The sequence below is a fragment of the Prionailurus bengalensis genome, chromosome C2, assembly GCF_016509475.1.
Source record: "Prionailurus bengalensis isolate Pbe53 chromosome C2, Fcat_Pben_1.1_paternal_pri, whole genome shotgun sequence".
Taxonomy (NCBI): domain Eukaryota; kingdom Metazoa; phylum Chordata; class Mammalia; order Carnivora; family Felidae; genus Prionailurus; species Prionailurus bengalensis.
The window spans coordinates 143,106,948-143,119,280 of NC_057350.1; the positions used below are offsets into that span (position 1 = coordinate 143,106,948).

General features: G+C 36.9%; 1 protein-coding gene across 1 annotated transcript in view; it reads right to left on the bottom strand.

Annotated features, from left to right (window-relative positions):
- The window catches only part of TOP2B (DNA topoisomerase II beta), a gene marked incomplete at its 5' end in the record, with an annotated part of 64,986 nt that overhangs the window by 28,130 nt on the left and 24,523 nt on the right, over positions 1-12,333 (bottom strand). The window contains 8 exons of the mRNA XM_043595538.1: positions 72-177; positions 259-369; positions 6,086-6,211; positions 6,462-6,619; positions 6,967-7,105; positions 8,728-8,865; positions 8,949-9,050; positions 10,690-10,863. Of these exons, the coding sequence (XP_043451473.1) occupies positions 72-177; positions 259-369; positions 6,086-6,211; positions 6,462-6,619; positions 6,967-7,105; positions 8,728-8,865; positions 8,949-9,050; positions 10,690-10,863 (1,054 nt within the window). The remainder of the gene's footprint in view (positions 1-71; positions 178-258; positions 370-6,085; positions 6,212-6,461; positions 6,620-6,966; positions 7,106-8,727; positions 8,866-8,948; positions 9,051-10,689; positions 10,864-12,333) is intronic.

Here is a 12,333-nt window from a genome sequence, read left to right on the forward strand (position 1 = left end):
TATTTTATAATGATCTCAAAACATATTTATGTCAGTAGTAACATCACAAATAAGTATTTTAAAATACAAACCTTTGTAGTACTTTATTTTCCAGGCTTTCTGGTTTTCTATATGTTTTTTCCACTCGTCAAATTCAGGAATACTATAGAAGGAAAGTTCCTGCTTATTTTTGCTAGCCTTAAATTAATAAAATAAAAAAATTAGTTTTCTGCTATTCTTTAAGACAACAGTATAAAAATATATTAATGTAAATAGTACCTTTACAATAGGAGTAATGAACTCTTCAAGAAAACCATGCTTCAAAAGTGATGGCCAATTGTGATGGATGAAATTAATAAGCAGGCCTTTTATGTGAGAACCATCTTGATCCTAAATAAATGTTAGTACAGAGTGCTATAATAATTTTATGAAATAAAATTACTTATATAATCAAATTTTCAAAGGTATGAATACAACGCAGGTAAAATTCCATTCAAATTTTGGAACTGCATTTTATAAAACAGTAAAAATTATCCTTTAGATCATCACAGTAAATATTTTCTTAAAATTCAAATAATGAATATGGCTAGTTATACACTAAATCTTCTTGTCGTTACAAAATATACTACCGTTACATGTTTTATATAGATTTGGGGGAGGGGGTAATTATTCTTAAGTGTTTTATTTTTTTTTCAATGCCCATCACCCACTTTCCCCTCCCTCCCACCCCCCCATCAACCCTCAGTTTATTCTCAGTTTTTTAAGAGTCTCTTATGGTTTGCCTCCTTCACTCTCTAACTTTTTTTCCCCTTGCCCTCCCCCATGGTCTTCTGTGAAGTTTCTCAAGATCCACATAAGAGTGAAAATATATGGTATCTGTCTTTCTCTGTATGATTTGTTTCACTTAGCATAACACTCTCCAGTTCCATCCATGTTGCTACAAAAGGCCATATTTCATTCTTTCTCATTGCCAAGTAGTATTCCATTGTATATATAAACCACAACTTCTTTATCCATTCATCAATTGATGGACATTTAGGCTCTTCCCAAAATTTGGCCATTGTTGAAAGTGCTGCTATAAACATTGGGGTACAAGTGCCTCTATGCATCAGCACTCCTGTATCTTATATAGATTTCACTAAAATAATGATTTAAGGATGGAAATACATAAAGTGTAGTAATCCACGGAGTACAGGTATTCATAAGTATTCTCTTGATATAAAAACAGCCAAATTTTTGCTTAAAACTATACAGCAGCTTTTTCAGTGGAAGATTTTCTCTACAATGTTTTTAATTACAGTACCTGAGACATGCAGTTGGATACATATGAAATTCTTCCTTTTCAATTTTCTGGTTCATTCCTAATTATTGCCATTTTACTATTCGAGTCCTACTTTTTGCACATCCCAAATTATATCATCATATACAAATATTAACCAATATCCTAAGTGGTTAAGATGGCAGAGTAGTAGGGGGATCCTATGCTTATCTCTCCCTCGAACACAGATAAATATCAAATCATTCTAAACACCCAAGAAATCAATCTGAGGACTGAGAAAACAAACTGCACAACTAAAGGGAGAAAAGAGTCCACATCATGGAAGGTAGGAGGTGCAGAGACGTGATTTGGGGGAGAAAAGAATCGCGGGTGCTGCAGAGGGGAGGAAGCCCTGATCATGGAGAGAGGAGCGGGGTAGGGTGAGAGAAAGAGAAAGAGCATGCATGCACAGGAGAGAGAGAGCTCAAGCGAGCAAGAGCTCGTGAGCACACAGCACATGGGGCTGCACAAGAAAAAGCACTTCCCCAAAACCACTGACCGAGAAAATGAGAGAGGCTGATAATCACAAGTTTTTACAAGCAACAGAGCCCAAAGTCTGAATTTCTAGAAATCTGTGCTTTCTCCAGGGTGGAACCTGGCAGACACAGCAGTACTGCTGTGGAGAAGTCGGGAGCGAACAGTGAAGTCTGTGGATCCTCTGGATTGCACTGGGAGAGACAGTTCCTCTTCTTGGAGTGCATTTGGGAGAGAGGCACTGCCTCTCAGAGGACAAGAGTCGGCAGGTGCCACTGAGCCGCCCTGTTCATTAGCACAGGAGCAGAGTAACCTGCTGAGGGCAGCTAACCTGGATGCTGGTGCTAACAGAGTGGTCCTTTTGTCCCCACCCATCAGCACTAATGAAATTCAGTGAGCAGCACAGTGCCCACAATGGAGGCTTGAGATGTCTACACCAAGCTCCACCCCTCTGTGCTCTGCAGGTACTTTTTCACTAGGGCAGTGTGCCTGAGAGTCAGAGAAGCAGCACAGTGGGCCCCTCCCCTAGGAGACCAGCACACCACCACCACCACCCTCCACACTGCACACACCAAGTCTACTGACCATAGAGTGCTGCAAAGCTTCAGCTCTAAGGGAAATAGGATGTAGCTTGTTTTAACAAATAGACCAAAACACACTTAGTTAAAATTCGCCACACACGGGACAAGGTCCAAACAGTTCCCACTGCAGGCAAGGAGAAACTCTGCAGCCGACTGACCTAAGGAAAAGAACAGCCAAAACACAACAGCCAAGTGCATACAACATACATCAGAAACACTTCCTGAAGCACCAGGCCCTGGACAATATATGAGTTCTTCTTAAAATAGCCATTACTCTCAGGGCCAGGAATCATAACAGGTTTTCCTAACACACAGAAGACAGAGACCTAAACAAAATGCCAAGACAAAGGAATTCATCCCGAAAGAAAAAAGGGATCGGGGCCAGGGAATAATCAAAACAAATATAAGTAAGATGCCTGAAGCAGAATTTAAAACAATTGTAAGGATACCAGCTGGGCTTGAGAAAAGCATAGAAGACACCAAGGAGTCCCTTATCACAGATAAAAGACCTAAAAACTAGTCGATCTGAAATTAAAAATGCTATAGCCAAGATGCAAAACTGACTGGATATAATCACAAGGATGGAAGTAGCACAGAAATGAATAGGTGATATAAAAAATAAAATCATGGAAAATAATGAATCTGAAAAAGAAGAGGGAAAGAAAAATACTGGATTATGAATGTAAACTTAGGGAACTCAGCAACTCCATAAAGAGTAATAACATTCACATCACAGCAGTTCCAGAAGAAGAGAAGGGAAATGGAGCAGAAGGTTTATTTGAGCAAATTATAGGTGAAAAGTTCCCTAATCTGGGGAAAGAAACAGACATCCAAATCCAGGAAGCACAGAGAACTCCCATGAAAATCAAAAAAGCAGGCCAACACCAAAACATATGATGGTAAAATTTGCAAAATACAGAAGAGATAAAGAAAGAATCCTGAAATCAGCAAGGGAAAAGAAATCCCTAACCTACAAGGGAAGACAAATAAGGTTAGCAGCAGATGTCTCCACCAGAAACTTGGCAGGCCAGAAGGGAGTGGCATGAGATATTCAACGTGCTGAATGGGAAAAATACTCAGCCAAGAATACTTTATCCAGCAAGGCTGTCATTCAGAATAGAAGGAGAGATAAAGAGTCTCCTAAGCAAAAATTAGAGTTTGCGACCACTAAACCAACCCTGCAAGAAATATTAAAGGGGACTCTGAGTGGGAAAGAAAGACCAAAAGAAACAAAAACTACAAAGGAACAGGGAAAATCTCCAGAAACAACAACTTTATAGGTAATACAATAGCACTAACTTCATACTGATCAATAACCACCCTGAATGTAAATAGACTAAATGCTCCAATCAAAAGAAACAGGGTGTCAGAATGGATAAAAAACAAGACCCCATCTACATGCTGCCTATAAGAGACCCATTTTGGAACCAAGACACTTCCAGACTCAAAGTATGGGGATGAAGAACCATCTATCATGCTAATGGACGTCAAAAGAAAACTGGAGTAGCCATACTTATATCAGACAAACTAGATTTTAAACCAAAGACTAACAAGAGATGAAAAAGAGCACTATATAATAATAAAGGGATCTATCCAACAGGAAGATCTAACAACTGTAAATATTTATACCCCCAACTTGGAGCACCCCAATATATAAATCAATTAACAACATACATAAAGAAACTCATTGATAACAATACAATAATACTAGAGGATGCTAAACCCCTACTTACAGCAAAGGACAAAGAAAATCAACAAGGCAACAACGGCTTTGAATGACACACTAGACTGGATGGACATAACATATATTCAGAACATGTCATCCTAAAGCAGAATACATGTTCTTTTCCAGTGCACACGTAACATTCTCCAGAAGAGATCACACACTAGGTAGCAAATCAGGTCTCGACCAGTACAAAAAGACTGAGATCATACCATGATTATTTTCAGACCACAACTCTATGAAACTTGAAGTCAACCACAAGAAAAAATTGGAAAGACCACAAATACATGGGCGTTAAAGAACATCCTATTCAAATATGAATGGATTAACCAGGACTTTAAAGAAGAAATAAAAGAACACATGGAAACAAAAGAAGATGAAAACATGACAGTGTTTAGAATGCAGCAAAACCGGTCCTAAGAAGGAAGTATATAGCAATATAGAATATGTAGCAATATAGGCCTAACTCAAGAAGCAAAAAAAGTCTCAAATACACAAACTAACCTCATACCTAAAAGAGCTAGAAAAGGAAAAGCAAGTGAAGCCTAAAGCCAGCAGAAGGGAAATAATAAAGCTTTGAACAGAAATAAATGACATAGAAACAGACACATGAAAAGAGGCTCAACATCACTGTTCATCAGGGAAATACAAATCAAAACCACAATGAGATACGACCTCACACCTGTGATAATAGCTAAAATTAACAGCACGGTAAAACAGATGTTGGTGAGGATGCAGAGAAAGGGGAACCCTCTTACACTGTTGGTGGGAATGCACACTGGTAAAGCCACTCGGGAAAACAGTATGGAGGTTCGTTAAAAATAGAACTAGCCGGGGTGCCTGGGTGGCGCAGTCGGTTAAGCGTCCGACTTCAGCCAGGTCACGATCTCGCGGTCCGTGAGTTCGAGCCCCGCGTCAGGCTCTGGGCTGATGGCTCAGAGCCTGGAGCCTGTTTCCGATTCTGTGTCTCCCTCTCTCTCTGCCCCTCCCCCGTTTATGCTCTGTCTCCCTCTGTCCCAAAAATAAATAAAAACGTTGGAAAAAAAAATTTTTTTAAATAGAACTAGCCAATGACCCAGCAATTGCACTACTAGGTATTTATCCAAAGGATATAAAAATAGTGATATGAAGGGGAATATGCATCCTGAAGTTTAAAACAGCATTATCAACAATGGCCAAGTTATGGAAAGAGGCCAAATGTCCATCCACTGATGAATGGATAAAGAAGATGTGGTGTGTGTATGTGTGTACACACACACACACACACACACACACACACACACACACACACACACAACGGAATATTACTCAGCCATCCAAAAGAATGAAATCCTGCCATCTGCAACAACGTGGATGGAGCTAGAGTGTATTATCCTAAGCAAAATAAGTCAGAGAAAGACAAATACCATATGATTTTACTCATATGCGGATGGAAGGGAAATAAAAAATAGAGGGAGGCAAACCATAAGAAACTCTCAACTGTAGAGAACAGACTGAGGCTTGCTGGAGGGAAGTTGGACGGGGGATGGGCTAAATGGGCGATGGGCATTAAGGAGGGCACCCGCTAGGATGAGCACTGCATATCATATGTGAGTGATGAATCACTAAATTCTACTCCTGAAACCAACACTACAATATACGTTAACTAGAATTTAAATAAAATCTTGAAAAAATTACTGTATTGATTAATCTTTCTTGCTTATAAATCTCACCATTTCCACTCAACTTTTAGGTAGGCTTCAACCCCATAATAGTACTACAATGTGTTCTACTCTTCTCATACTTAGTGCACTTAAAAACATTTTTAAAATAACCAAAAACACCACTTTCCAAATAAATCAGAAATGTAAAATGTGTTTCACACAAGCAGTACCATTAAATGTTTTCTCCCCCCCTTTGACGTACAATCGTTTTCACTTTTACTTTCTTGAAGTAAGTCTCATGAAACAAATATCAAAAGGGCACTCAAAAAGATGTACGTTTTAAATATGTGGCAACCTTTAAACCAACCTGATCAGTCATAATCATAATCTTCCCATAGCGTAAAGTTTTCAGAGATTCTGCATCATCATAACTTTTCTTGTATTGTAGACCAACTATTTTGATAATATTGTTTATTTCTGCATTTTCCATGATCTGTGCAAAAAGAAAAAGAATTCAGAGTATGTTAAAAGTGTTGAAGGCCACCTAACTGGCCCAGTCAACAGAGCATGTGACTGTTGATCTTAGGGTTCTAAGTTTGTAGAGATTACAAAATCTTTTTTTTAAAAGAGTGTTGAAATACATAAAAAGTGAGTCTGAATTTATATTTAAAAATTCAGCAATTTTAATAAAGTATTAAGATATCATATATATGTGGAGATATATGCAAGAAAGAGAGAGATACCTGTTTATGGGAAGCTTCTCGGACGTTAAGAATTTTTCCCCTAAGTGGAAAGACTCCGTATCTGTCTCGCCCGATCACACCTAATCCAGACACAGCCAGCGACTTGGCAGAGTCTCCCTCTGTTAGTATCAATGTACACTCCAGGGAATGTTTGCCACCTGAGAGGTATTAAAAACGACATATACTCCAAATTCCTCAATTTTACCAGTGAGAAAAATGAAGCCAGAAAAATTCATAATCACAGTGGTGACAGTAAGACTATAAGAGTAACATGATATAATAGTAGACTTTAAATACTAATAGTATAGTTAAAATATTAAGAATATTTTATTATTGAATTCCTATCTTGAGGAAATTGATGTGATGCATGTGACAATTTTAATGAAGTAAAATTATATTCTGAACATAAAATCATATAGTCTAACTACATGTGGAAAATGAATACTTTCTATAATTGGATAAATAAAAATTTAAATCAAAATCTTGAAAAAAATATGAACCTTACCAGCATCGTTAGCATCATCCAGCTTGGGAATACCTTTGATTTTACTATACTTTACTGATGAACACTTCTTGTTCAGCTGAGTCTGAGCCTTAAATTTCACCCAGTTCAGAATACTTTCTACAATGCCACAGTTAGAGGCCTAAAAACAAAGAACAAGCCAGAAGTTCATACACTTAGCTTAAATTAATGTAATACTTGGAATCTGTGCAGTTATATGGCCTAATGATAATAATGATACATACTAGCAAATTTTACTCTCAGTAAAGCTAACTCGGGCAGCTATATACAATAGCCTATTGTACAGAAACAAAAACATGAATAAAGAACTTTCCTAAATATGAAAAAAACTCTATTATAATAAACTCCATGAGAAACACACACAGCTTTTGATACAAGTTAATTTTGTTAAATTAACAAGTAAAACCTGATCCACCATAAATTTAGTAGCTGGGAAATTCTATACACTGACATTTCTCATATCCTTCAAAAATACAAATCTTGAATTCACTATGACAAAAACTATTAATACATAGGAAACATTAGATGAATTCAAGAACTCATGAATAGTCCTTATGCTTTAAACAAGTTTGGCAACAGGACTCCAACATTATATATTGTGTGTCACCACGCAGGGAGTCACCGTGTGACGAGATGTTAACACAAAAAGAAAAAAGTAAAGAATCTCCAAGTTGGAGATATTTATTTTTCATTATCCTAAAATGTTTGTTTCAGGTGTATGAAATAGATTTCTGGAATGTCTGAGATATGGACTATGTTGCCAAATCTAAACTTAATCCTCTCAAAATGAAAAAATCTAAAATCTAAAATCAAATCACTTCATCATGAATGTCATAAGGGCAGAAATTTGCAGAAGCATTAATGCAGGGTCCTTTGTATTCAGAATTCATTATTAGATCCAAAAATACTATTTCTATAGACTTTACGCTAGAACCTGAAAAACAATTTTTGTTTTTGTTTGTGAGAGCCTACCTTTGAATTTCCCATACCAGAATGATACGTTATTTCTATGGCAATTACACGGCACTCCCCCACCAAACTATAAACTTCAAAAGAGGAGGGGCTGTGATTTATTCATCTTTATATTCCTAGTGCAAATATATTTAAAGGTACTTCACACATGCTTCTTTAATATATATTTACTGATGGTACTGCCAAACAAAGGAAGTGAAATAAATCTTGCTGATATACAACAGATTTTGAGAAATTATTAACAGCTACAAGGATCAGTTAAAAATCTAACATTATTTATTTGTACTCTCACCTAGTTTCAGAAAGTTAAGCAGTCTAAATATGTACAAAGTAAAATCAAATTATAAAATATGTAGAATATGGTAAATTTTATATTATGCATAGGTTACCACAATTTTTTTTAAAAACTATATAAAGGTAAAAATCAGTAGATGAAATTGAAAGGAGTAGAAAAGATGAAAGCAGAAGTCCTATAAGGACCTATCAACATTTGTCAGAGGAAAATCGGGCTGGATAATGACCAATAAAAAGCTAAAACACAATTAGTTACGGGATTCCCTTATTTTATTCTTGGCCAAACAATCCAATGTTTTACAAAACAAAGTCTATCCTTAGTAGTTTTCAGCATTAAGCCATTAGTTTGCAGTATAAGTGCCTATGCCCACAGTTAGTGTAAGAGAGAAACTACTCACAAGTAGAATAAATAAATCAAGAAAACTAAATCAACTTTCAATAAAAACACACTGAAAAAATAATACAAATTTTACTCACTGCTTTAAAAAATTTTTCTGACAGTTGGCATTTGGACCCAAAACTTTTGGGCTGCAGAGTCATGTTTTCTTTCGTCTGAGAATCAAAAGTTGGATTTTCGATAAGGCAATTAATAAAAACCCATATATGGTTTTTTACCTGTTGGAAACATACCCAAAAAAGGTCAACATCAGAACTGGTATTATTTAACAATTCAACAGACTATACAAAGCATTACTTACTTGAAATGGTTTTACTGATACCCCAGCTTTGTTCTTTTTCTTAACTACTTCAATCAGTTTACCAACAACTTGATCTACTACGTAATCCACATGACGTCCACCCTAAAAAGGAACAAAAAAACAGAATCCAAAATCATCTATAGTTAGGGTAACAAAATACTTACATATTCATTATGTTCTCAAATCAGCACTTAATCTTTACAACTTTGTGGAATTAGTATTACAAACCCAATTATGCAGAGGTATAGGATAAATCTCAGAATTACAGAGTGGGGATTTAAAAAATAAGGTATTTTTGGTTATAGGGCCAATTAATCAACTGCATAAAACTATACACAAAGTAAAATCAATCGAATTAAAAAACATGGAAGTGAGAATGAATACTGGCATGACAGTGGTAACAGCACTCACAAGATTTAAAATTTAGGGACTGTGACAGCCATTGCCAGTTGTCTATCCAATGCCTATTCTCCCCTTTATTGAAAGACCTAAATTTGCTTTTACCTGGCAACATGTCCAATTGAAAATATTAACCAACCTAGGGGCACCTGGGTGGCTCAGTCGGTTAAGTGTCCGATTTCAGCTCAAGTTATGATCTCACGGCTCATGGGTTTGAGCCCCGCGTCGGCTCAGAGCCTGGCGCCTGCTTCGGATTCTGTCTCCCTCCCTCTCTCACTCTCTCTCACTCACTCTCTCTCTCTCTCTCTCTCTCTCAAAAATGAATAAACATTAAAAAAAATTTTTTTTAATATTAACCAATCTAGACTCCCTTGCAGCTAGTGGCAGCCACTTGACCCAGTTCTAGCCAGAGATGTTCGTGAGGTCTACCAGATGGGATTTCCAGGAAAACTACTGTATTCCTCCTAAAAAGGGAGAGATTTAGTTGGTATATGCATTTGCCCAGCCCCTTTCTCTCTCCCTAGAACTTGGAACTGAGGCATCTTAAAGGCATGAGAAGGAAAGCCACATGCTAAGGGTGGCAGAAAAGAAAGTCAGGAAGAGCCTGGTCGCTGATGATACTGTGGAGTCACAGTACAAAACTAAGAATGAGGAAAAATAAAACTTCTACATCTTTATGCCACTGTATATTAGGTATCTATTACGTAGGACAAAATGTCACCATAACTGATGCAAAATGTGTTGACTTGAGAAAGTGATGCTAGATTATAAACACTGAATATTAACAAAAAAAAGTTAAAACTTGAACAAGAGTGACAAATGATCAAATCATTGCTTTAGATTATTCTAGGATACATGTTTGTATTGCCTAAGACTTTATTATGATCGATGGACAAATGCTGTTAGATGAGAACAATTTCATTTGCTTTTGAAATCCAAAAGCCTACGTAAGACAGTTCAAACTCCTTAGAATGGCATATAACACGTTCCACAATCTGATCCCAAAACAGATTCCTCTATTATTCTTTTACATTCTAAACTAGGAACACAGAATAAGGAATGTGTTAACATTCTAAATTCATAAAAATGTGTTAACATTCTAAATTCATGAAATATATTCAACCATAAATACTCAACATATAAACTTAATGCTCAGTGGGTGTTTAAATAAATTATAAGACAGCTATTTTCATAGAAAATAAGCTTTCGTTTTCATAAGCCAATTCTAATTTCACAAAAGCAGATTTGTGTTTTTTTGTTATTGTTATTGTTGTTTATTTTGTTGTTTTTAATGAAGCACTGTTCTACCACTGACGTGGCAACACAGCACTAGCATACTTACTTTTGTTGTCGCAATACTATTTACAAAGCTGATTTGCTGGAATCCCTTTTCACTCAGTGTGAGACAAACATCCCATCTTTCATTTGCAAGTTCATGAATAACTTTCAGGGCGACTCCAGTTTCGTCCAATTTGTCTTTCACATAAAGATCTACATAACTGCGAAACCCATTTACCTATTCATTTGAAAACAAAAATAAACAATCTTAAAATTGGCAGTTCAACTAGGTGAATGCCATCAGGTACTCTTATACTTTTATTTCCCCTCAATCACAACAGCTCTTACTCTTCAGATCCAAACCTTCATGACTTCCCCCATTCTATTCCTTGATCCCTACCCTTTTTAAAAAGGAATCCATTTCCATATGTACTTGATAAGGAGAGGTTATGAAGGAACAGCTGGACAGGTGAATTATTATAAAATCTTTCAAAAGTTTAAGTTTTAAAATGACAAAGTAGACTTCCAGTTGAGTTCAGACACAGAGAAGGCTTAAAATAAATAGATAGATAGATAGATAGATAGATAGATAGATAGATAGATAGATAGATAGGAGCGCCTGAGGGCTCAGTTGGTTAAGCATCTGACTCTTGATCTCGGGTCAGGTCAGGAGCTCACATCCCATCTCAAGGTTTCTGAGATGGAGCCCCGCATCAGGCTCTGCACTGACAGCACCAAGCCTGCCTGGGATTCTCTCTCTCCCTGCCCCGCCCCTGCTTGCTCACGCTTTCTCTCGCTCTCAAAACAAAAATAAACTGAAAAAAAAAATTATTTAAAAAACAAGAAAAGAAATTTCTGCCCTTACAAGAAAATCAGACAACACACTGATTTTTCAAGAACTGTCAAAAAATTGAATTCATAGGACAGCTGGCCATCCTGAGTCTGAAGAGAAACAGGTATCTATAGAGAGACACAAGAATACTAACCAATTTGCTTAAGTGAGGCAGAAGCTACCTAATGTCATAGAAGTGAAAAGGAACCGTAAACAAATTGACGAATTTGACCAACTGTTGTAGGACAAATGTGGACAGTATGGGTGTGTGATGCACTTGAAGGATGTCATCATAAGGGGTTCCTACACTTACAGGCTTTTCCTCCAGAAACCCCAGCAGGTTCTCACAGGGAAGGTGAGAGAAAATCTAGAGAAAGTTCCCCACCATGGTGCTGCTGGTTGGGGGAAGAGAATAGCAACCACTGGGAATTTCACCCAGAACTGTCTCCTTTACCCCCATCCTATCCACAGAAAAGAAAAGTGGAGGGGGGGGAACCACCTTAATTTGCAGGGGGGGAAGGATACTGCTGGAGAGTATTAAAATATTACTATAGCAGGAATAAAATAATTCTACCCAGCCCTTCCTCAGCCCACCCCTATCTCATTTAAGGATAAAAAAAGAAGTTTATTTTATGGAGGAGGGAGCCTGGAGAATACTAAATGAGAATGCTGGTGGACACTTGCTGCAGTAGAGCACAACGTGCAGGAGATTAGAACAATACCAAACTGTATAATATATGTGTAACTGGAATACCAGAAGAATAGCAAAGAAATATTTGAAGAAATAACAGCCAAAATCTTTTCAAAATTAGTGACAGACACCCAACAACAGATCCAAGACGTTCAGAAAACAGAATGAAAAAAATAGTTATCAAA